The following is a 26747-nucleotide window of genomic DNA, read 5'->3' on the forward strand; positions in this document are numbered from 1 at the left end:
TAAGAAATGTCTTTAGAACTTAAAATCTAATTTACAACAATTGAACATAAACTTAAGTTAATTATTAATATTAAACTTATTGCCGCTTCACCTTCAAAAATAACCCGCATACCCCTCAACACACCAGCGCGCCTTCCAGCGAAGTCTAAAACACATGTAACGCTTCGCAAACTTCACATAAATTGCGCGCTCATTAATGACATAAAATAACATGGAACATTTTCCTTTTAATCCCCACTCTGACAGCCTTGTCATCACCGCAGTCTCTCCGAACGGGGTCGTCTCGTTTATGCTGAAGTTGAAGGAGGAACGGCTGGGCCTGAACAGCGGCATACACACATTAATATACGCCATGACCAGCCTGCAATGACGTCGTTGCGATTTTTCTCTTCGGCGTGTTTATGAGCGTCATCTTTTCCACGGGTTAGTAAATGGCGGGCATTAATTATGCCGCTTAGCTGGTAGTTTGCCCAGTTTGCCCAGCATACAAATTGCCTTTCATATACTGTATTTAATGTGCTATTCATCTGTAGATAAATCGTTGACGGAGCAAATACTGCAGGGACCCATTGGCATTTGTATTGGCATTGTGTTTGTTAAAGTTTATGGATTGATGCTGACCATTTTGCCCTCAACAAAGACGGTAAGTGAGTTTTAGCGACAATTTTCGTGGAAATAAAATAATAATTTTAAATCTTACAATATTATAATGTGCCGTTACACAGTGTGGCACTCATATGAGGACATAAAGCTGATTATTATTTTCCGCTTTAACATTGGTGAGCAGCGAATTGAGTAACAAAGATAGATGGAAAAGATTATTTTGAAATATTTTAGCATACTTCACGGCGCGCCAACGCATACACATACAACAAAAGCAGTTTAAAACTAATGCTATTAATTTTACACACACACACGCGTACAGAAATATACACACACGCATGCTTGGCGAGGTCACCGTTGTATCACCGAAATTACTGCATTTTATCGTTCATAAAGCGCAAAGCAAACGAGCTGCCGCTGCCACTGCCGCCACTGTAATCTTCGTCGCCACAATTGCGCTGTAACAAAGTCTTACGTAATAGCCCAGTTGCATCAACAGTAACAATGGCGCAGCAGCAGCGTTGTTGCCGCACGAGCCCCATATCACTTCCGAAACGTCACATATCAAGTGCATCGCATATCTATTTCCCGGTGCCTTACGCACCCATATACACACACACTCGCATATATATACATGCATGCGTTGGTCCGCCAACACATTTGCTGCAAGTTGCAGCGTTAATGGCGCACATAATCAAACCTTGCCACGCCACTCGTACTCGAGCAGCGCCATCATCATCACCAGTCTTATTATTTCTTTATGCCTCACAGCGGGGGTTCCGTTTTTACAAGCGAGTTGTTCGGCGCTAGCACCGATTTCGGCAGCACATTTATTGCTGCAGCTGCTGCTTTGCTCACACTGCTCTGCTGGTTAGGCTGCCGAAAGTCGGAGGAATGTGTGCTGGCGTAGTTGAATCTGAGCGAGTACAGGGTCAACTGACGAGCTGGGCTTATACTTATATGTGGCAATTTGCAGTCCTAGATTGTGTTTAGACTGGCTAGCAAAAGGCAAAATTTGGTTGGAAATTGAACTAGACACAACCCAACCCAGATATATAATTCTTGAATCAGCCTGGAATATATAATTATTGAACCAAGATTGTGTAGCATTACATACTCGTAGTCCTCTCAATGTCCAAGCATCCACGGAAGGCAATTCGAAATGGGAAGTCTTATGGCTTGCTGATAAGCGTCTTCCATTTACAGAGTTCGGTACCAATAATGCATTAATGAATTCTTCAGGGATCTCTAAGGATATGAAATGTACCAAATCGCTATATCAGGCACCTTGGTATAACCCCTCCATATAGGCGCTAGATCAAGGGTTTCGCAAAATAAGCAATCGTTCATATGCTCTCTTAGTGTTCCAGCTTAATTCTTAATTTAGAAGTTACAATGTTATTTAAAAGTAGAGATGAAACCTACGAGGGAACATATCTTTAAGACCTGAACCAAATCTGGTTTTGACTTATTTTTAGGGTACATATTTGTCACGGTCGGTCATTCGGAATTAGTTTAGAGCTCCTTAAGAAGATTATAGAAAATCTAAAAGAAAAAAGATATTTAGAAAATTATAGTAAAATATGAAAGAACTCATTCAATCTGTCACCCATTAGTAGTTGACAGTCCGTTGTGCAGCGCTGACCATCCCAAGTCCGTCCTTACTATTCTTGTAAAACCACCCTGTAGCTGAAACATAAAAATCTCCATAACATCAAAGCTTCCGCACAAAACTACAAAGTGCTTCAGCAAACACAAAAAAAAAACGGTATCAAACGGTGAAGTTATGAGCATAAATTTTCATACACTGAGCGCATTACATATGTATGCACGCTCGTCAGCAACCCCGACAATGGCACCGCAACGAGAAAGCTTTCTCGGTCTTTTTGTGTGCTTTTAAGCTTTTTTCGACAATTCTTTGTCATACTGCAGTAGCGCCAAGTTAGTACGCAGTATTGTCAGTGATTTTTATTTTAATGTAAGGTTGTAACTTTAACGCATGCGACGCAGTAACACGGTGTCCTCGCCGCGTCAGGATGTTATAGTGTGTGGAAAGCGATCACCGCCTTTTGAAATGGTCGGCGCGCACTCTTTCTTTCCTTACTCGTGCCAAACGCGCACAAAGCGAGCGATTTAAAGCGAGTTTGGCGTTAATAAGAATATATCCTTGCGCAGGCTATGGAAAGGATTATAGGAAATTAAGTGATATGATGAGAAATAGAATGCGTCCAAGGGCATGTATAATGAGCGTGCATCTTTTTAGGACAGTGAAATTAAGTTCACTCTCTACTATTTGTACGACTGAAAGTTTCTTTTTGCTGCAGCAGCAATGAAATATGCCAGCTTTTATGCGACACAGTGCATGTGAACTCAAATAGAGACATTTAAAAATGTTAAGCTTCACTCGAAGTATACAAATTTATGTTTAGGTTTTTGGCTTAATTTTTTTTTGCTTGCAATTAATTGGTCCTAAATCGCTCAATCGAGGTCCCATCATTTCGCGAAAGATCATAATTTCAATACAAAATGTTTTTGTTCTTAATATCAGCATTATACACTCGTATAGATTTGTATTCCAACTATTCCCATATCGATAAATACGTATTCAAACGTTTATCTATTCATCAAAATTAATCAAAAATTGATTCATTAAGCTAAGAAATATGGAAAAAATCGAAAATCATTCTAATTGGAACCAATCTAGCAGCCTAGACAAGAAGAGCAAGAAAAATTTAATGAACAGTCACAGCCTTAATATACAATTGGATTGCTTGTACCAAAAAATTTGTATTAATCTCGGCAACTATTGGTGAAAATACTCCTGATCTACTGAAGACAAAAAAGATAGTGCCAATTACCCCAAATTTCAAGTGCCATTCTGTCAAAGTTATGCTTTGCCTTTTAAATTTCGTCGCTATTATTACAATCTGACAACCCATAACCTAATGATAATGTTTCGCATTTTTTATGTTATACATACTCAGTTGGTTTTGACATGCGAGCGCTATTACTATTGTTTACAGTGACAAATATTCAGTAAAAAACCTAAAATTTACGAAATGGGTCGCTATTCACTATTCTACAGTTCGCAGATTGTTCAGAAGATCGTTGGACCGAGGATGGTCAATTTTATTGTAAAAAATCATTTTTTCGGACGAGGCAATTTTCCACCTCAAATGGTCAATCGTTAACAAGCAGAATTGTTGCATTTGGGGCACAGAAAACGTGCACGTAATCGTCGAGAAGCCAATGCACCCAGCTATGAATCACTGTATGGTACGCATATGAGCCCGAAAGTAAAAAGCAGTCATCTGTATGAGTGTTTCCAGATTGGGCGAATGCAATTACAGAAGTTTGCGCACGAAACACTTCCCAGCAAGTCTTGCATGTATTTCAGAAAATGTAGACATGTTGCAATCATATCACTAGATCAACGTAGAATAGTGAATTCTGAGTAATGCACAAGCCTTTGTTTGCCAGTTGTCTTTCAAGAAATTAGGAAAAGCAATCACCGAAGACGGCTCAGTCTTCACCACAACAATGCTAGTTCTCACATATCGCCTGAAACTTTTGCATTTTGAATACGCCAAAAGCGATTAGATGAGTCATTAACCACGACAGGTCCCCGAATGACTGCTTTTTATACCCCTACGTAAAATATGAACCAAAGGCTTAACGTCTTTCGAGGCCGGTAGAGACGATTGATGAGTTCTGAATGTGTGTTTTGAAGATACGTCAATCAGTGTGGCAAAAGTGCTTCTAGAATTGGTTCAAATGCAAAGAAAAAGTATATACATCTTAATGGAGAATATTTTGAAAAACTATAAAGCGACTGCCGATGATTAATATTTGTTCCCTGATCCCGTAATGTGAATGCAACCCTCGCAACCTGCTAAAATGTCCATTCAGTGGTCGGCAATTCGATATTTTATTATGCTAATATTTTTGTTAGTTGAAATTCAAAAGCCTACAACTGCCTTGCGTGAGGAAAATTTTGATATTTCAAATCCAGCCACAGCTCTAATCCGATGCGGACTTTTTAGCGGCTCTGTAGCCAGAAAAATAGCAAGTTATTTTTTCCTTGTCTTCATTGCTTACTTTGCCTTTGGCAGCTCTAAGGTTAGAACCTATGGTTTGAAAAAGTAAGTTTAAGGCTTCGTGTTGGCTCTAACTATGTACGAGAAAAAAAATTAATGTAAACAAAAGAAAAATATTTTTTTGTTTCAAAAAACGAAAATTTCTGTTATTTTTGAATACACTTCTTACAGTATACTTATTTTATCTAAATTTGGGACTTACTTTTGTTGCATCCAATGTTCTAGTTTTAGGTTTCGGATTGAGTTTACCGGACTGCAATACTAAATAGTAAAATCTAAAAGAAAATGAATTGAATATCTCTCATTTAGACACATATGGTTTTTGGTACCAGATGACTCTGACGCCATCTAGCGATATTTCATTATACTTACGGAAATTTGGACTAGAAGCTTACTAAAATGAGGGATATATGTATGGTCCCAGGTAATCTTATACTTCATCATAGGCTATGAAAGCAATTATCTAACTCTCTCGCGCGCACTCTCTCCTTAACTATAAAGTTATATTTATAACTACTCAAAGTCTTCTTCTTAAAATTGATTGCAAAAGTTGTGTTTGTTAACAAATTTAAGAGAAATTGTCCCACTTATTTTGATAAACAAAATTTGAGCTAAATTTACCCACATAGTTTCTAGCTTCCTTACTCAATATTTATTTTTCGTTTGTACGTTTAAATTTAGACTGATTTACTTTCGTTTTTTTCGCCATATTTCAGGTATACCTAAACGGATTGCGTTTTATTTTGACCATCTTGGGCGGCACAATAGCGGTGATGGGCAGTCGAGCCATCGGTTATCCCTCAGCTGGGGCACTCGGCTGCATGACGATCGCATTTTTTGCGGGCATCGGCTGGAAACGTCAGCAGCGGCAGCTCACGGCGCAGCAACGTCTACGTCAGTTGGAGAATGAAAATGTAAGTTTTTGTTGTTGTTTATTTTTTGCAGCACTGCCAACACTAGTACGACTCCAATGTATGGGTTCATTTGCATATGAGCTCATTCGAGGCATAAATGAAAAAGAAAATACAAAAACAGCAACACTGTTACTGTAGGTACAATTGTAGGCTTAAGGTCACACAGATCTTTCCATTCAAATTGGCTTTCAGTTAAGCTAAGTGAAATGTTTTTCAGACGAAACACTGATTTCCTTACAAAGTCTCTATTTGTATACTTTTCGTGAGCGCATTTGTATTTGGAGTATGCGTGTGTGTCGGTGTGTGTGCAGCATGCAACGTGGGCGTCCATTTGGAAACGGTATTTTTTGAAATGACAACTGCGTGTGTTGCAGTTGCAAAAGCTAGTCTTTGGCATTTGACATGTTGGCTTTTTGCTTATGCGCTTACACACACATGTATAAGTTTGCATGTTTGTGTGCGAAAAATTTGCTTTTCCTAGAAGTAAAATATTTTTTGCCCGCTTTTGGGCTGTCAAATGAATTTTTTCCGTATGTCGAGGTGACTTGTCTCCCAGATATACTCGTATTTGGTGCTCGCAAGCGTATTTTCTGCTTTGCCAATGCTATTGTGTGGGTTTTACATTAACCTAGAAATGTAGTTCGCTGGAAAATTGAGTGTGACTTGTGGCACAATGTTTTATGTGATTTACCTAGAGTTGTTTTTGTTTTATTGAAATTTTTCGTTGAAATATTGTTTTTTTTTTTAGAAATAAAGTGCAGATAAGCTCCGGTAAAAGCTTTGCCATATTGCGCATAAATGTTAGTGGACCATTCTGCTGAATTTCTGTTAGTAATAAACTATAAAACTCACCTTTTTGAGATTACAGAGTTTGTCAGAAAAGTAATGGGACTGCTAGAGCGAAGCAAACAGAAGCGATTTGTTTCTTTTCAGGCTTTTCTCATAATCTAAAGCCTAAATAGGTGTATTTCTTATAGCATAAAAGGGTGTAAAAAGTTGCTTACGTTGATTTTGTTGGTTTAGTTTATATGGAAACTATAAGCGATAGTGATCTAATCTGAACAAATTTTGTAGAGGCTTTAGCGTTGCCTCGGGCAATAAATCGTTGCCGAATTTCGTGAAGATACTTGAAAAATAATGGAGTTTTGCGATAAAGTCTCTGAGTTTTATTGGTCAATTGTATGGCAGCTATATATGCTATAGTAGTCCGATCTCCACTATTTCTGCGGAGGTTATAGCAATTCTTTGGATAATACTCTATGCTAAATTTTGTGAAGATATGTTGTCAAATAAGAAATTTGTCCATACAAGCACTTGATTCCGATCATTAATTTGTATGGCAGCTATATGCTATAGTAAGCCGATTTGAACAATTTCTTTCTTCGTATATTACGTTATTATCTTAGAAAATAACCTGTGCCAACTGTTGTGAAGATATATTGTCATATGTGAATGTTTTCCATACAAGAACTTGATCCCGATCGTTCAGACAAAACGAACGGAAGGACATATTTAAATCGACTCAACTAGTCACGATGATCATTTGTATATATACTTCATTTGGGATCCAAGTTTTCTTCTGAGCGTGACAAACTTCGTGGCAAACTTAATATAACCTGTTCAGGGTATATAATTTTCTGTTGAAATTTTTATACAAACATACCGGCTCTACCTTTGGAATCACATTTTTTAAGAAGGTCTGGACAGGCAACGATAATTCCAGAAACTTCTGCTATCAGAAATAAATTGAAAATCATTATCCTCATGAGAGTTGGTAGTAAAACAAGTAGTTTAAGCTTCATTGGTTTACATCAAAACACTGCCTGTTTCATAATTTCTTTAAAATTTTTCTTATTATTATTGTTGTTGCTTTTTCAATTCATCTACCTTAGTTAAAATTCAGTAAAAAGAAGTAAGCAAAGAAATAAAATCACCAGCAACAGATATGTTTCCCTTACACCCGCATATTAAATAAGGCATGGCGTATACGCAACATTTGACGTACAGAGTTTTTGCAGAAAATTCGCATAAAGAAATGCAAAAAAATATACTACACATACAAACAACCAAGAAATTTACTTATAAAAACTTGCTATCAAGCAATGTGAAATAATCGTGCTGACTGACGTCTTCCAGATAAGGCTGCCCTACAACTGCCAGCCAAGCAAGCCAGTCAACACCTACACACCAACTGCATATTTGTATGTATGTTTGTGGCTGTACAGTTGCATGCTATTACATTTTGTTGACATTTCACAAAGCAATGAAGCTTATGACAGTTGATTTGTTTTCTCATTGCTTTGGCATTTCTCACAGCAACCGAGTAGATACGACTGCCTTGAAAAAAACACAGAGAGTTCAACTGCATTGCTCATACGACCCGGCAGACAGCAGCAGTCAGAGATGCGCATAAACAAAAGCTGTCAGTCGTGGCCCTACGCTTTGCATACGGAGATTGTATGAAGATTTCAGCATTGCATTTTCTGTGCATACTTGAGTCACTGCTTGCTGGGCTGCTGACACTGCCAAGGCGAATAAGGTGTTGGAAAAATAAAGAAAAAATTTATATCAAGAGCAAATGTAATTGAAATGATGCCAGTGTGTTGTTTTCATACTCAAGTTTTATAGTTTTTTTAGAGCTTCCAAAGTGGCTGCTCATTGCCAACCATATTACATATTTGTTTGTCTCAGCGCCCGGCTCAGATCACAACTAAGCGCCACTCGCAATGGCTGACTCCATTTTTTATTACACAATTGTTGTTGCATTTGCATGTGTGTTGCTATTGTTGTTGTTGAATTTTTTGTTGTGCCAGTGTTGTTGTGTCTTTTAAATGGCCAAGTGTGTGTTTCATGCCATTCATTAGACACTCGACGGAAGTGCAAGTGGCAGCCAGGCAAAGTGCCGGTGAAGCATGTGACACCAACGACGTTGAGACAAAGCCAAATACAGTGCAGAGCACAATGCAATAGGAGGGGAAGAAGGAGGGCGAGAGTCAACCCAAGTAAGCTTCTAAATCACCAGTTAGCCAGTTTATTGAGCAATGAGCGTGTGTTCGTTTGGCAGGTAGGCAGTGCAGCAGCAATTGAGTCGAGTGGTAAACAACGAACGGAAATGGAAACAAACGGAAAATGGTCAACACTTTTAATTGTGAGGAAATGCAAATATTTTGTTTGGTTTCTCGTTTCTGCACTCTGGTTTTGGCTTGGTGACACAGTCGCAGTCGAAAAAATTTTTGATGTTGGCTGTCGATGAAAACCAGCGTGCCACAAAAAAAGTGGTGAAGCCAAAAACAACAGCAACATATTTTCTGTGCCGAAGTTGAAAAACGGCTAAGCCCTTCAGTTGGCAGTAAACAACACAAGTGGATCGAACAGCTAATATTAAGTGGTCGATTAACTTTGTTAGCTGCGTTGAAAACTGGCTGCAATCGGCAATGAATTTCGATGGCTTTTGAATGCCTACGCTTTTTAAATTCCGCACCATTGGAAGTAAGCTCTAAAAAGTCATGCCGATGAGGTTAATGGAACCACCCAGAATTTCAATTGAATTCCTTTTTTAAATAATAAAAATAATTTTTGTTATGTTGCCAAATTTTGAAGAAGGTGTTATTCACTGAAACCGAGATATCTCTGACCTTATTGAAAAAGATATTTGGAGCATAATATAAAACAAAAGCCATGGAATTAATGTAAAAAGATCAATACTGGAACCAAAATTTTTTTACGACAAAATTTCATAGATATCTGAAAATTTTACTAACTCCAATTGATGAGGGAGGTCTTAAAGCCATTGGATAAAAAAGTAACTTTTCAAAGAAATCAGTGCGCAGTAGACCACAAGGTCAATTTTCGTTTAAAAAGTCACGCACCTTATAGGAAATTATAAAAAGATTGAAAATAAACTTATAAGATATGAAGCATTAAATAGTATCGACCCAGCTGTCAAAATCAGAACTTTTGTTTTCACAAAATTCTATGAAACCATCTGAATGGTTGGGTTACGTTAAGTTAAGATAAGAGGTAGATCTTAGTAAGAATCCCTTTTGCACAGCTTAGAACGCCATCGTTCTAACGCCAATCGTTGTTACCTAAAACTTCTATACAACACATAATAAGGTTCTTATAAATAAACAAAGCGCTTTGAGCTTATCAATAATTTGTTGGAACGGCCAATATTTGTTTCGGATAAGCCTCTTGTTTGCGATATCTTTCATCCTCAGTTTTTCCAAGACTGAACAATGGAGTATGAAGTACCTGGATGTTTCGCTACCTTTTCGTTCCCGATACCGACAATCGTGTGAATTCAACTTTTTGGTAAAGCTGTAGAAAATATTCCTCACATAATTTTGAGGAATGCTGCTGAGGTGACAATTTTTGACTGCCAGAAAAATCAGACTTTTGTTAAGTTGAGTTCAGCCGACCAACGTGGAAATATGTAACATTGGGTGAGAATATTCTGTACAATCAGCACAATAATTGCATTAAGTGATTTGATGCGCATTAATGACGAGATAAGGCGGCATTTGTTTGGTAAAGCGGTGCTAAATTGAAGCGAAGAATTCCTTAAAAATTGCAGTCGCAAAGTGAATTTCTTTAGCTTTCTTGAAACATTAAGTGTTTTAAAATTGCCGACCCAATAATGTCCAAGTCCTATATGGACACTGTCCCATTGGTACTCACGCGGTGAGGCTGAAGATTTTAAATTAATCAACTTGTGAAGGTTGCAATGAAGAAGAAGAAGTGGAAACATCTAGACACTCTTTGGTTCACTGTTCAGCCTTCGCCAGGCTTAGGTTGAAACATCTTCTATGCCATACTTTCTGAGAACCCGACAAATTGACTGGAATTGATTTTAGCCGTCTTGATCTTTGGAAAGCTCTAGGCGTTTTGTCGATATCATATTCTTTTTAATCATCACCTAGAAGTTCTGAGCATCACAATAGACAATCATCTCTAGCTGTCCAAGTGGAGTTATTCGTGGACTCACCAGAGAATAGCCTATTTACCTAACTTTAACCCAAATATTATCCGTTCTTAGTGTGTACGTTAATGTTCTCCGCTAAAAAAAAAAATAAGTAAAATTTTGAACCAATTCTAAACTATTAATTGAGCTAACGAGTAGCCATGACGGCCACATCCTCGGAGGACAACTTAAGAACTTTTTATACAAAATTATAGAAACTTGTTAATATCCTGTGTTGAAATTAAAAGATAGGATCATATTGAGTTTTTTTTTACGTTGTGGGTACCAAATCGATCTTAGTATTTCCTTCAAACGTATGTATTTTGGCTACCCAGAGGATACTCGATCTAGGACAGAAAGTCATAAGCTGTTTAAGCCATATGTAGAACAATCGTTTCTGTCCACTCTCAAATGAAAGGCGCTCAGATAACTTTCTTAAATTTTCCTCACTCCATACTCCTCGGCTATAACCGCGTAAGCGGTGTCTATGCCAATAAAGAAGATCATAAAGCATAGTCCACCAAATTATTGCTTGAAAATCATTTTATCACCTTCAGCCCTGCGCCATAATTACGGCTGATACTGTCTGACAGCTGTCAGAAGTCACGTTCATTAAAATTCCTCAGACTGTGGTATTTGAGAAAACTGCTAACTCAAACATATATTCTCACAAACGTCTGCGCTTAGCTAGCAACTTCTTTCATACATTTTTTGGTGCGAATTTACAAATCATAAATGTAAATAATGGAAAACGAAAACTTTTCATTTATTTTACTTATGAATATTTTCGCGATCAATTAACGCCAAATTCACCACACCCAACACGCCAACTAGCAACTTATTTGCGTATTTTCACACAATTTTCCATTTTTGTTTTTTTTTTTTCTCTTTTATTGCGACTTTCATTAATTTGCTTTATATTTGTGTGTTTGTTTACTTGCAGGCGACGGTGCCGGCGCGTCTTGACCTATTGTGGAAATTCCTGAAGCCTGTCTCCTTCTCGCTCATCGGCAAAGAAATTAATTTCGCCGTTTTGGATGGCCGTGTCGTCGGCTACGGTGCACTGCTGGTGCTGCTCGGAAGTTTGGTAATTAAACTCGACTGTTTTGCAACAACTTTTGCCAGTTTGCAAATTTATTTTGCGGTGCGGTTTATTTGCACTATGCGGCGGTGGCGGTGGCGGCGGCGGTCAAGAGTGCGTTGGTGGTGTGCCGCGTCCACCGATGCCATTGCCGTGCGCTTGGCAGTAGTTGCCCTAAATTTGTGTTGTTAATGTGTATTCGGCTGATTTTGGTGTGCACTTGCTGTTGTTGTTGTTGTGACCACAAAGGTACACACATTAAAGCTTACGACCAACGTGCAGGCAATTTAGTGCGCTTTTCGGCCGACGAAATTACCGTGTGGAGACTAATGAAAGCTCAATATATTCTTTAGGAAAATAATTTTAATATATAATCAATACTTTTTTTTAATAACTTCTTAACCCGTTTGACTTTTAATCTCTCCTCTCTTTCTTTTTTGCAGTTCCGTTTGGTCTTCGCCTACCTGTCGACCTATGGCGGCAACCTGACGCGCAAGGAACGCGCCTATATTACAATTTCCGGTTTTCCCAAAGCAACTGTCCAAGTAAGTTTCCGTTTGCAAAGTAGCAGTTTTTTCGGTGTTCCATTTCGACTTTCATCTTTTGAGCCAATTCCCTTGGCTGTGACATGTTTGCATTACACTCATGGCTACTTACCATAACTAGGGTTGTTCTTAATGCGACGAAATTGAAATTTAAAATTTTTTTCATTTGTAACAAAAATCCGAAAAAGAGTGCTATACTCTTTCTCTTTTTTCATTGTTTTAGCAGGAAACATTTTACTTAAGGATGGACTCGCCCATAATTCTATATATGGGAATAAGTACCCAGTGAAAACTTGGCATTCTTCTTTATTTAGCCGCATCGTCGTCGAGAATTATTACATTGAAACGTCATAAAAAATGTAAGGTTTTTAGAACTTAAATCAAAGGAGGAATCATTACATTCTCGACTAACACGCCCGAATCGTAGCGAGATTGTCCTCACAGACTTAATACTTTATATATCCCAACAGGAAAAAATCTAACGCTGTGATATCATTTCTTCAGATTGATCTTTGTCCCGAATTCGGAAACTTTGCTTGTTCATAAATCCTAACAACCAGAAATGGGTCTCATCGCTGAACAAAATTTAGCTCGAAAACGTCGGATCTTCTCGGAACTTTTCAAGAAAGAAATTTACTGATTAGAGATCCGGAGCTCTAATAATGCACCCGCTGGGTCCATGAAATCATCTAATGGTGGGACCAAAAGACAAGGGAGAGTGATGTTAGATGAGTGGGGTTCGCTGGGTATGCAAAGTGTTGGTTAGAGTCATGCGGGCACTATTTGATTGCTGACCATTTTGTATGTGGATTCAATTCTGTATAAGTACAAGTATGCAGAAAAAAGTAGCTCAATAGTCAGTATAGATTTTAGGGACAACTCGAGCTCTTTGTCTGCTATGAGTTGTGCTTCGACTTCAATTACACCGCTCACTGAGTCGTTGAAAAGTGTCGATGGCTCCACAGTGGATAGTGGTTAGAACGTGTCTGATTGGCGTATTATTCGTTGGGGAAAAATCTCTTAATGTATATAGAATCCGACTTCGCTTCAAACAGACGACTGCAACGACGAAGTGATGATTTTTGTAAAACAACCCTACAGAAACTGTTTGGAATCGAATGTATTGTTTCCCATGTAGACCTCGCTATATACTTATCCCTACATCTAGATGAGCACATCGGTGTAGCGTAGTTGATGAGTTTTGGACGCAAACTCTTCGGTTTTAAGGGCAAAACTTTACTGGACATGATATCTAAACTTTTCCTTCAATAATGAGCCGAGCTAATGAGAACGACATTAATATGCATAGACAAATGCAGACCAACATAGTCGAAGCCATATGTAAATATATTTGTATTTTTGGCAAAATATTCCGACTGCTCGTGGCGTCGTTATTTAAACACATGTACCGTTATGTCGCCGGACGTTAACAACACGCTTTGAGACCGCGTCAAACCGCAACGGTGCAGCAAAACATGCCACAATTCGAAGACCTGCCGTCCTCTCCGCCCTTGCGGTCCCACCAACAGCAGTAACTTCGGGTGCATTACGACATTAAATATTGTGTAGCTCTTATGTATTGGTATAAGAGCATATGTGTATGTGAGTGCGAGTGCATGAGAGAAGTTTTTTGTGGCTTTTTGTGCTTGTGGCAGATGAATTTAAATGCCACGTTTGGAAAGTTATTTTCTAACACGACCGCATTGACTGGCATCTCGGCATACATAACTGTAAATAAATATGTTTATATATTGTATATACAAATATATACCTATATATATATAAAATTTCTCATATATTATATGCATCTCGGTTTTTCTTAACCTTTCTCACACACCGCCTGACTATGAATTCGACAATGAGCTCGCTTCTTTCTCGTTTGGTCTTTGTTCGCTGTCAGCTTAAACATTTACTGTTAGTTGCTTCGCAGTGCACCCCTTTTGAACTTTTTATTTTCGGTGCGGCTTTGGCTTCGCAATTTCCTTGTTGCATGTTGCAATTTAGCCGTATGTGGCACATATGTTGCATGCTCCTGCGGTCAGCTTATACTTTGTTAGGCTAAATATGCGGTTTGCTGCGATTCACATTTTTCTCGCCCGCTTGGCTTTGCTTGGACCCTGTGCCATTTGCGCTGGCCAGTCGACTAACTTGTTGGCCGGTCTGTTGGCAGCAACAGCAACAGCGGCAGCAGCTGCTGTGTTGTTTGTTTGTTCGGTAAGTCACGCGGTTGGCCACTTTGGTCAGTTTGTTTGCTGCTGGTTGCTGTGTGCTCGCGCGCGTTGGGTATTACACTCGGAACGTGTGATGCGCTCGAGTGCCAGAGAAGAGTGTTGTTGTTGGTAAATAATATAAAAAAAACTTTTTTGTTTTTGTTTTCTTTTATTTAATTTCCTTTAATTTTAATAAATTAATTTATAGAGTTTTGAGTAGACAAAGAAACGTAAAATTTACCGTTATTTACAACAACCACAATGAAATTATCAAAAGTTTCAGTATGCGAAACAAGTTGCACCGTTAAATATTCCATCATTTATTTTTTGTATCCAACCTCAAACTTTGCCTGTGACATGTTTTGTAAAGAGTTTAATCTCCGCGGATTTCACCAATTTCTTTAAGGCATTTTTGTGTGTAAGAAGTAAAATAACTCTAATATTCACCCAATCGCTATATTCAAATATCAGCTCAACTCTTAGATTAAAACTTAGCAAGTAAACTTTTGTGCTTGGTCCATCTTATTTCCATTAATTTATTTACTTCGCCATTTTCGTTTGCTCGTGACCTCGTGTCTTAAGTTTAAAAGACATATCAAAGAAATGGATGCAACATTTTTTCCTGGCTTCTCACGAAAGTTGTTGGAAAAAGTATGCAAATATATAAACATTTATATATATACCTATATATATACATATATATCTTTAAGTATATACATATATATCTTTAAGTATGTATGTATATACATCATTAAGTATATGGAAATAGTCCCATCACACTGAAAAGAGGGGGGCGGCGAAAGAGCGAAATAAAATGTAATGTGCGTAAACAACAAGGGAAAGCTCACAAAGTGCACAAAAAGAGCTCGCGGTTTTCCGCTTTTCGCCCGTTTTTCTACGAATTCTCTTTCAAAGGTTTGCTGCAGGGACTAAATTTCATCTTTTGAAATTCGTTAATGCATTTTTAATGAACGGCAATGCATTGAATATAGAAAATTGAACTAGTTTAGAGAAAGACTACAGTAGTACGGGTGTTTTATAATAAAAGATGAGACCACTCAAGCACCACGAAAAGCTAGATTTTCTCTCCTTCCCAGATATTTTAGCGTGAAAAATGTTCTTTTGTTGATGCTTTCATAGAGAACTGTTCTCATATAAACTTACAATTTTATACACCAATGATATGATTAGCGTGTAGTACCCTCTGCGTCAACCTCGATCTTAGATTGTTGCCGAAATTGACTGCTTTCAAAAACGATCCACAATGAGGAAAAAAATGTGTAATATTAAATCCAATTGTTGATATTTAGATTAGGAGTTTTAATTTAACCAAATATTTTAAGATCACAAGAAACTATAATAATATAGCAAAATAATGACAGCTTCAACACTGTGAGCTAGAGTGTTATGAATAGAGCCCTCTATGTACTAAGGATCGATTTTTTAATCTATACAACTTTTCATGCTTACTTTCAGGGAGTTAAACTCTTATGTTTGGCTTACTGAGAAAATATAAATTGTATTTTATATTTTTAGATTAGGGAATATAACCAATTTTTAAAAATCGAAAATCTCTTTGTTCTTTTTTCAAAATATTCTCTATTCCCAATACACTTTTTGCCCACTACGCACACTTAGACCCTTCATTGCCTATCGAAACTTGATAAATCCTAGAACATAAGTAGAGTAGTTTAGAACACTTTGACACTCTGATTGAGGTATCTCCCAACCGTGCGTTCTGAACGCGTCAACTACCTCTTCAGGTGCTGAAAAATATTGCCCTCTTAGTTTATTTTTTACGATCAGGAATAAAAAGAAATCGTTCGAAGCCAAGTCAGGACAATTCAGAGGATATCTCGATGTTTCGAGTGTTCAAAAATGCACTTGTTTCAATCCATGTACGAGAGCACGCATTGTTGTGGTGAAGAGTGATTCGTATTCTGATTTCTTGAAGGACAACTGGCAAAAAAGGGTTGTGTACTGCTCAAAATTTACTCTTCTGCGTTGTACTAATGGTATGGTTGCGACATATTCAGTTTGTTTGCTGTAAAAAAAACGGCAACCATTTCTTTAGAAATTCTTCGTGCGGAAACGACTTTGTATTCGGTTCTTCTGGAAACTTCCACACAGGTGATTACTGTTCACTTACGGACTCATACGCGAAAATCCAAGAATCATTCAAATATGCATGCAACATTGGATATGTGCTGGTCCAACTAATTCCTATAGCTATCTTCTCACATAGGTAATATGACGGTATTGCAATATCAAGCACATTGAAGTAACATTAAATGAAGTTCATCGATGCATATTTAGATCTGTCATATGTGTTGTGTGGTTTTTATTAAACCTCTTAAGTCGGAGACCCACCTATCGACATTTTCAGCCATACCACTTCAATAACCTAGCTTAATCAAATACATATTATAAGCAGAAGCACCAAAAAAAAACTATCGAATGAGAGTCGTGCTTAAATGGGTCTAAGGCACCCACAAAAAAAAAAAACATTAATAGGATCTTGTAAGCTTACAAGCATCACATACCTGTAAAACAAGTTTCTATTTTTCATTACGCCCAATAATCACATATGCAAATACATACTCATTTAAACTCAGATTTTATTTCAATTTACTTGAATTCTGCATGAAAAATCTCCAATCAGGCGACATTGCTTTGCCGTCGCAAAATTTATTTATACTGACAACGCTCTGATTTCTCGTTGACGATCTCACTTGACTTCCTACAACGACAGCGCTTTGCTATGGAGTGTGCTCGCCACTCCCAGCGACATATCAGTGGGTCTGAGCAAGTCATCTTCAGTCATTCTTTGCCTGCCTTGCTCTCAACCATGGACCACTTAATTTTATTTGTTTAATTTAATATCTCAAATAATAACAACGCCACTGACAATATGGCGTTTTATGAGCGTGTAAATTTCTTTATTCAACTGCGCGTTCAATTTTAACGCTCACTTAGCCGGCAGCCGTAGGCCAGCGCAGGCACGTGTTGACCACGCGGAAAGTGACGGACAGTAGGTGTACATAGTTCATAGCATGGCAACAATTTGTGAGAGGCTGTCATTACAGTAGCGCCACAGCCCCAGCTTGGGAGGAATAACGATAGATAAAGTTGAAGACACGGATAGGCGGTGATGACTTTCAGTATTTTACTTCGTATATATTTTAATTTGTGCTTTCTTTTATTTTCATGCTTTATTTTTATTAACATCACAACTTCATCCATCATTTCACCTACACACTGCCCACACATATACAAAATGTTTGTGTTTTTTTAGTAATAATATTATTTTTTATATGTTTCCTTTTTATAATCTTCTTTGCATATATTTCGTTGTGCGTTTCTTAATTTCCAACACATTTTCACCCTTAGGCCGCGCTGGGTCCACTCGCCTTGGATATGGCCAGATCATTAAAAACGGTCGATGAGCAGAGCCTCGCCTTGGCCAACAATGTGCTTATCATTTCGGTGTTAGCCATCATCTTCACCGCGCCGCTGGGAGCAGTGCTCATGTTGAGATTAGCGCCGCATTGGTTACAACGCAGCGAAAGCGCTGCTGGCGGCAGTAACAACAACATCGATGGCAATGTAAATGGAAATGAGTACAAGAAGAAGCGGCTCAGCGATGGCAGCAGCCTTGGTGATGCGGTAAATTACACGCAAAAAGTCGCGCAGAGTCTCAGCGGAGCGCGTGGTAAAACCGAGCACAACAGTAGCAACAGCCTCAACGTCATGGCAGCGGTTGATGAGTCCAGCGCTGTGGGTAAGGAGACGCGCATTGATGTGGGTGCCACCTCCGTGGCGCGTACACCGCTGCCGGTGGCGAAGACGCCACAGCACTTGGTTTGAAGCCAATTAACAATGCGGATAAGTTGGCGCCTCGCCTGGCCAACAGTTGTTGGATGGTCAGCAGTTGTGTTTGTATGTGTATGTGATGTTGACGTTGTGGCATTATGGCGTTATCTTTGGCGGAGATTTGCGCGTGCGTTTGTGCGTAGGCGGCATTTAAACACAAAAATATATGCGAAGAAATACTTTAAAGTGAAAAATTTTAGCGTCTAAGATTGGAATATTATTTTTGTCGCATGTATATATATTTAGTGGCTTAATATTAATACTTACAGTGACTTAACAATTACTTAATTCCGTAGAAAATATAAGTGAGTTTTTAGATTGGCGTGTCCTCTGATGTTTTACTTAATTTTTTGTTTCAGTTTTAAGATAAAAATACTTAATGGAATACTAAAAGCTGTAAATAAAGCGAATATTTTTTATAAACTTATTGAAATAAAATATATATTTTTTTTTTTCATTTGTTAAACTGGTAAGTCTTCTCCTGGGGCTTAGTTGACTTAGTATTTATACTTATATAATTAAAAATATATACTTTCTTCATTCATCGGATATACCGATTTTTAGCTCAAAGTTTTTAATTCATGAATGCTACTTTAGACTTCATCGAATCAATAATCAGTCTTTATGGTGTGTGACTTGATTATTAATTCTGCGACAACGCTTTATAGTAAATGACTCTTAAAATAGACTTAGTCTGAAAAATAATTACATTTTTTGCATTTGGCTCGTCTTTGAAGACCCACACGGTCGATTGCTGTTTTGTTTCGGGCTCATACGCATAGATCCATGATTCGTCACCTGTGACGATCTTATAAACGTATTTTGAAGCACCGCGTTCGTCTTTTTTCAGCATGTCTTTACACCAATCCACACGAGTCTTTTTTTGAGTTATTGTCAAATTGTGCGGGATCCAACGAGAACAAACCTCTTTTACGGCCAGGTGTTCATGCAATATCGAATGTATGCTGGTGGAAGAAATGCATAGGCATGCCTCTATCTGAAGGTATGTTACATGACGGTCTTGCATTATCAGTTCACGTACGGCAGGGATGGGAAAAATATATATATGTGATGTTATGTATCTAAAAACAAACGGCATCGATGTTTTCTGGCACAACGGCTGTTTTTGGACGACCTTCACAGAATTCGTCTTTGAGCGAGCGCCGGCCACGATTGAATTCGTTGTACCAGCTTTTCACAGTGCTTTAGGATGGTGCTTCATAGCCATATAAAGATTTTAGTTCATCGATGCACTCTTGTCGTGATAATCCACGTCGAAAGTTGTGAAAAATTATCGCACGAAAATGTTCACGAGTTAATTCCATTTTTTAGCCGAGATGAATTTTTTAATTCCCTGTAAATAAAACAATTCACGATTAAATGACAAAACGTTCTGAGTGATGTTATGCTAAAAAATGTTGAACTTTCCAATGGAAATGTCAAATTGCACCTGGCAACACTTAGTGTTGCCTAGTCCAGAAATATATATAGCAACCTGCGTATAACTATGGATTAGGCTGCCTTATCAAGAAATCTAATCTAGAACAGAATGTTGTTCGATATATTGAGATAACGAGCACTTTTACTAGCGTAGTCTGGGACGAATGAAAGACTTTAAATATCGCCTGGTCTATTGGAGAAATACTGCGCTCTCTATCTTATTGTAAATGTTTTTTGGAGCATCACATTTGGATTTTTTCTTTCTACGATTATGTTAGGTATAATGCACTTTATCAAGAAATCCAAAGCAGAATAAATAATTTTTTTGAACATAGAGGTAATAAACTTTTTTACAGGACTATACTAGAGACGTCAACCTTAACACTTTGGCAGTGATCGTCATCAACAGGGTAGTCTTTCATCCGAGACTATTTTGATCTTTTCATTTTCAGGTGGCGGGTCCCAAGCCCAGTGCGCAAAAGAATCGTTTCTGGCCACTCCTAAATGAATGGTACTCAAAGAACTTTCCTCACTTGCGTGAACTTCTACATACAAATAAAGAAGAAGATACCAGAAACATTCAACCAAGGACTTTAAATGTCGTGGCATACCGAACGAATATTACTGACTCTATGTTTTAAGAAATGTTTTTTAGACTATTACATATTATTTTTTCAAAAGTCATGTGAATGTTGCGTATTGTAGTTTGGTGTAATCGATAAAATGCGTTTGTATCTAGTTTGGCCGCGAAAGTTGCTATCAGATGGACAGAAACTGATGTCCAAATATTCCGGATTTCCAAAAGGAAGGAAAGTTACTTCAGGTTGGGTATCAGATTTTAGTGAAAATGCAGGCAAGGAAAGTTGGCGCAGACTTGTTGTCATTGAAGTGAGCTGGCCGCGGCTGCGATGTTCTTTTTCGACGCTGGACAACTACAGTATTTGTGCGATAGCCAAACTATTCTGAACCAATGAATATCGGAAGAGAACCTACAAGTTCTTCGTCCTCGGCGAGATAAGATTTACCGTAAATTCAGGAGTTGTATCTATTATTGCCTTTTAGTGTCCACGCGATAAAGTTTGAAGTCTTACTGGGAACCAGTTGCAGAAGTTGCGTAGTAGAAGACGAGAGAAAGATCTAAAAATATTGATCGCAGTTTTTCCGTATTTGCGATGTGAAGCTAAAACCCCTGGATCTTACAACTTTAGATATCAAGCAGAGCGTCTACACTCAAAATCTAATAACAGAAATTATTTTTCTGGCTTCACGAGGCACTGAATTCTTTCTTCCTATCCTGAGAATTAGCCATATAACCTAACTTTAGTCAACGGCAGCACTAGCTTATGCTGTCTTAAGTTTTGAAAACAGCATATTCAAAGTACTGCTACGGCTTCGATGATTAGAACCTTCGTAAACTAAACATATACTCGTAAAATACTTCAATCAAAATTTTGAGTTATGAAAGAGAGGCTAAGCTTGAAGAGAGACGCCATTTGTTGGCCGAAGTCATTTCGTACCGAAACTTTAGTTCATTTCGAGTAAATGAATGTGTTTGTATTTATTTTCGCACGCTTTAAGATTTGGCAGCACATTCCAGGGTCTGTTGTTGCCACCATTTGTAAAGCATTTGCTTTGTGTGTGTGTGTGTGTGTGTAATTTAGACACACACACTCATATCTAAATTGAGCTGCAAGTGTTTTGTTTTTCTCTGCAGCTTATTGCCACACGCCGATGACGGCGGCGCATGGGCGGGGTCATCCCGGGCCCCGCCACCTATTATTGCGCACCCTAAGTGTGGCACTTACGGCAGCCACTTTGTTCAAGTGAAGTGCACAAATGGAAGCATTGAAAAAGTTTTTAACTTTTCAATTGTTTTCTTCATTTTTATTCTTATTCTTATACTTTTTGTTTTCGCGTGTCTTCCAATTACTACAACAATTTTTATGATGGAAAAAATTATGTAATACATTTTTATTGGCAATACCGTGTTCGATTTGTACTTATTACGCTTTTTATGCTTTCTCCCACTCCCCATTGTGTTTTTTGTTGTTGTCGTTTCAGTGCAGATGAAGCAGCACACTTTATTCGCTTAGGTTGTGGAAATATATTGAAAACTGGCGGAGTGCGGCGTGAGAAATGAAGTCAGAAACTATGATAATAAAGCAAGCAGAAAACAATGAGAACTCAGCTTCGGCGCGTAAATAAAGGCATTTGCTAGCTTGATAATGCCGTTGAACTTTTCAGGTGCACGTTTGTACCTGCAACAATTATTTAACATTGCTTTTGTTTTCCACATTTGATGGGTGAGGCTTAGGGAGAAGTTTTATGACTTTGGTTTTGTTCACATAAATCGATTTGGGATTAGGCGCCGCTACTGCCAAAGTACTTATGTCTTCCGAAAGCTTTATAATGTTCACTTTAATCTTTCTTTTTTATTAGGATTTTCTTGTTTCATGATGGTCATTTAAGTCGAAGGAATAATTTAAAGAGGCCTTTCTCGAAACAACTATTTCATGCTTGTCTGTGGTGTCGACAAGGCCAGCAATCTGCTCGAGCGGTCGACCGTTTTTATAAAATAAATTATGCGGGAAGTGTTCTACGGATAATTCTAAACCACTTTGCTTAAGAGACTGTGAGTCTAAGCCCAGTTATCTCAAAAATGATGTGCAAATGTTTATAGTCTCCAAAAAAACTTTGCGGCAAAAATTGCTGGCTTGAAACTGGTTTTAGACCTACGGTCTCTTAGACAAAGTTGTTCAGAAAAATCCGAGGAAACTCTCTACATACGTGATTTTTTCATTTTTTTGACTCTCTGTAAATTAACTCGCTCCATTGTAAATGTGTGCTTTCCATATCCTACCATAGTTATTTAATAGAACTTCACAGGGGTTCTCTGTACCTAATATTATCGCTGGAAGATGCTGACTGAGTTTAGTAGCCTGACAGACAGTGAGATTTCAAAATCATTGTAATATACATCCGCCACTTCTTTGCAGTTTATTTTGGACTCGCTGGTATAGATAGAGATATATCACCCCACCTAGTAAAGCCCTTTTACATTCACGTTTAGAGAATATCCTTACCCGAAAGTGTCTACTGTAACTAACCTTGGGTGGGTATAGTGTAATTTGGTTAAGATTAGCTGGTTCAGGATAGCGCTTGTTCATAATCCTTCCTGTTCCAACTTCCTATTTCCTTTATTCTTATAACAGAACTTACTGCTAATTTTTGAGTAAGGAGGTCTATGGTCAGTAGGTGCAGTAGTAAGTATATTGAGCGCGTCAGTCAGGCATTACATACTGTTGGGCACCAAACCAGTACATCATACTTTGGAATTGGTTTAAATCCACATCACAATATTTGCTTTAAGGTTCCAGTTCCTGTTAAATATTATTTCGTAGGTAAAGACAACTTTTCGGCAAAATTCGTTTTTTTTTTTTCAACGTGTTCAAAATAGGCTGTGATCACCATTTTATTCGACAAAAATTTCTTCCTAACGAACATTCTTTTGAGATCTAAGAACATAAAAAAATCGCTCGCGGCCGGATACAGTGGATGCGGAAGCGATTCGAAGCCCAATTCATCGATTTATGTCACCATTTTCAGTGGCTTGCCTTCAATACATATGACTCAGCTACTGTGCCCTTCAAAAAATTTCAAAATCTCTTATTTTTATGACAAAACTTTTTATTTTCATTTCTTCGTTTTAATTTTGATGATTTTGGTGCAGCTGTTTTATTGATGTGACAGTTTTTTAAGTTCACTTTTTTACAGTATGCGAAAAACAACTTCCAAAAACAATTCAACCGCTAATTTGAAAGGGCAAGACGGCTTTTGTGCGTTTCAATCTGATGTATGTATGTATGAAAAAATTTGCATCGTCCGTGTAGGAAATATTTATGTAATAAAGACTTACTTAGTTGCGAGGAATTTGATAACAATTCGCGTATTTTTTAAGAACCAACTAGTAAAAAATATTTATGTAACAGTTTTTTTTTAGATATAAAATTGTGTGAAGCATGGATGCCAATCCAGAAATCGAGCTGTCAAAGCCATGGGTATAATATTTTGCTTTTCGTTCACTATTTTTTGATACAGTATTATGCAAAAGATTACCCCAGAAGTGCTATTGAAAACCTTAGAAACACGATTGTGTTCATCAAACTTTTCTTTCTTCAAACCTAAATATACGTACATTTTCAATTTCTAGCTGTAAGAGGAACGTAGAGCAACAAATCTTTCATATTTGACGTCAAGTAATACCAAAAATATTCCTTTGGTCACTTATTTTCAGAAAAATTATAGTCTGGTATTGTCTAGTGTAGGCTGCAAGCCAAAAATACCCCTCTTTCTAAAAACTGGAATTTATTAGGGACATTTTGTAACAAATATGTCGACACTTCTCGGTTCTTTCCGTCAACATTAAACGAGAATGATGTTATAATTGGCTATGGCCTATTAGACCCATTAGACCTAATGGCCAAAAATAGGCTATGTCAAAGCAATGGTTTGGAACACTTCATAACCAAGCATCGTAAGTGTCCACTTTGCTAAAAACTCGTCCCCTACCCTTCCCTATTTAGCGGGACTTAGAATCCCAGGATTATTTCAACCGTTTACAGAATGTATGGTTGTTCCCTAAAAACATGTGGAAGCCTCTGACCGACTGTTCATTCTGTGCTTTAAAAGCATTTACTTACTTAATTAGGCTTTATCTATATCTATAGTACGAGGTGTGGTTCGTAAGCAGGTGTGGTTTTAAGGAAATCCTTATCAGGAACCGAAAAAGGAAAGGAAGGAAAAAAACAGGAAAGACAGGAAAAGACCTAACAAAACACACTTTGTATTGGTATACAAACATATTATATTTACACCAGAGAAATTTTCATAAGATTTGCTATGCATGATTAGTTTGGATATTGCGTCCAACAGTTATAGACGTGTAAACATGGAGTTCACTAACGCCGAAATTCGCGCTATATTAAAGTTTTCCTTCGTTAAAGGCAAATCCGCTAGAGAAACGTTCCGTGAGATTAATGGTGGTTTGGGGGAGTGTACTCTATCACTTCGAACTGCGGAGGAATGGCTTCGACGATTCAGAGTGGGTGAAAACGACACCATGGATAAGCCAGCCGGCGGAAGACCTGTGACGACGAATACCGATCAAATCATGGAAAACATCGAGTTAGACCGGCATGTGGCATCTCGTGATATCGCCCAGAAAGTAGGAGTTAGTCACCAAATCACTTTAAACCATCTGCGAAGGGCTGGATACACAAAAAAGATTGTTGTTTGGGTGCCGTATGATTTGACGCAAAAAAAACCTTCTAAACCGAATCAACACCTGCGATATGCTGCTGAAACGGAACGAACTCGACCCATTTTTGAAGCGTATGGTGACTGGCGATGATAAAAGGATCACATACGACAATATCAAGCGAAAATGGTCGTGGTCGGAAGCCGGTGAATCGTTCCAAACAGTGGCCAAGCCTGGATTGACGGCCAGGAAGGTTTTGCTGTGTGTTTAGTGGGATTGGAAGGGCATCATGCACTATGAGCTGCTCCCATATGGCCAGAGGCTTAATTCTACCATCTACTGCGAACAACTTGAGCGCTTGAAGCAGGCAATAGACCAGAAGCCTTCACAATTGGCCAACAGGAAGAGAGTAGTGTTCCACCAGGACAACGCCAGATCACACATTTCGTTGATTATTCGTCAGAAGCTACGGGAGCTCTGATGGGAGGTTTTATCGCATCCACCATATGGCTCGGATATAGCGCCAAGTAATTACCCCCTGTTCCTGTACATGGCAAACGCTCTTGTTGGTTTAAGGGTGAACTCAAAAGATGCTTGTGAAAAGTGTCTGTCCCAGTTCTGCGCAAATAAAGAGGGGGGCTTCTACGAGGCGGGTATTCTGAAGTTTCCGTCTAGATTGAAACAGATTAACGAACGATTAACAGCGCATATTTGAACTATATCCGATCACTGTAACACATTTTATAAAACATTGAATAAAGAGCAAAAAGGCGGAAGGGAGATATTTGACAACCGAATATTTTATGCAAGAATAACGATTTAGAGACCTTACATTTAATATGAATACTGTCGAAATTCCGGGTGACTTTATAACGCATATATTGGCCAATATCTGCGTTAACTTGATAAAATTGGGAGCGCGTGTTTTTGCTACAACGTTGCATGTTTATGCTTAGAATGAATAAAATCGGGTGAAAATTTAGACCCCATATAAATAATAAGAATTATGTACCTGAAGGTACTTCTTTGGCTTTAATATTTGCGAGTTGCAAGAGTATGAAATGTTCAATTATACCCGAAATTAGCTCCTCCTTATTTATTTATATTTTCATCTACAGAATAGCAAATCTGTATATAAATATTTTATATTGTTAGTTATGCCATCTCTTCTCATCATCATCATCTGGTACAATATATTTAACGAATAATATCCTTCCAGTTCCAACAGGGTATTTTTGTCTACTTCAGACTTGGCTGTATTGTGTCGAAAGTAATTTTATTACAACTGTCAGCTGTAAATCCAATGACATTTTATGACAATATTTGGACCCCAAACAAATGCGACGAGAGCAACTGTTCTTATCTCAACAAAATTATCAAAAATGAAACAAACAAAAATACCATAGCCTAACAATCCAGATTGTTGTTTTGTTGCTTTTCTTTTGCATACTCGTACTACTTCCTAAGCTGTGGGATTAGTGACGAAAAGTTCAGTTCGGTTCTTCGGAGAACACTTTAAGCCATTTGGAGTAACAATTGAGTTTTTGGCAATTAAAATCACTTCAAATGCATTTGACAATCATTATCCGACTTAAGCGCTTGTTAATTGGTTTTTTATTAATTAATTACTAATCGCTTACAGTTATATAACGGCATATTATTTTAAGCTTGTAAATATTGCTGGCTTATCCGAAAATCTACTGTAAACTTTTGGGTTTTATTTATTAATAGCAATTATTTAGCACCAGTTCTTTGAAAAAGTTG

General features: G+C 37.9%; 1 protein-coding gene across 7 annotated transcripts in view; it reads left to right on the forward strand.

Annotated features, from left to right (window-relative positions):
• Positions 1 to 18713, forward strand: part of LOC105231819 (sodium/hydrogen exchanger 9B2) — a 66726-nt gene extending 48013 nt beyond the window's left edge. For 4 of the 7 annotated variants that reach the window (XM_049449658.1, XM_049449664.1, XM_049449662.1 and 1 more), the window contains exons 8-10: positions 11521 to 11664; positions 12102 to 12203; positions 17804 to 18713. In XM_049449658.1, coding sequence (XP_049305615.1) covers positions 11521 to 11664; positions 12102 to 12203; positions 17804 to 18280 — 723 coding nt within the window. In that variant the 3' untranslated portion in view covers positions 18281 to 18713. Of the gene's footprint in view, positions 1 to 533; positions 644 to 5416; positions 5615 to 11520; positions 11665 to 12101; positions 12204 to 17803 lie in introns of all 7 variants that reach the window. The other 3 variants (XM_049449660.1, XM_049449659.1, XM_049449661.1) reach the window with 3 other exon arrangements.
• Positions 18714 to 26747: the final 8034 nt, after the last annotated feature.

The sequence above is a fragment of the Bactrocera dorsalis genome, chromosome 2, assembly GCF_023373825.1.
Source record: "Bactrocera dorsalis isolate Fly_Bdor chromosome 2, ASM2337382v1, whole genome shotgun sequence".
In the NCBI taxonomy this organism is placed as follows: Eukaryota; Metazoa; Arthropoda; class Insecta; order Diptera; family Tephritidae; genus Bactrocera; species Bactrocera dorsalis.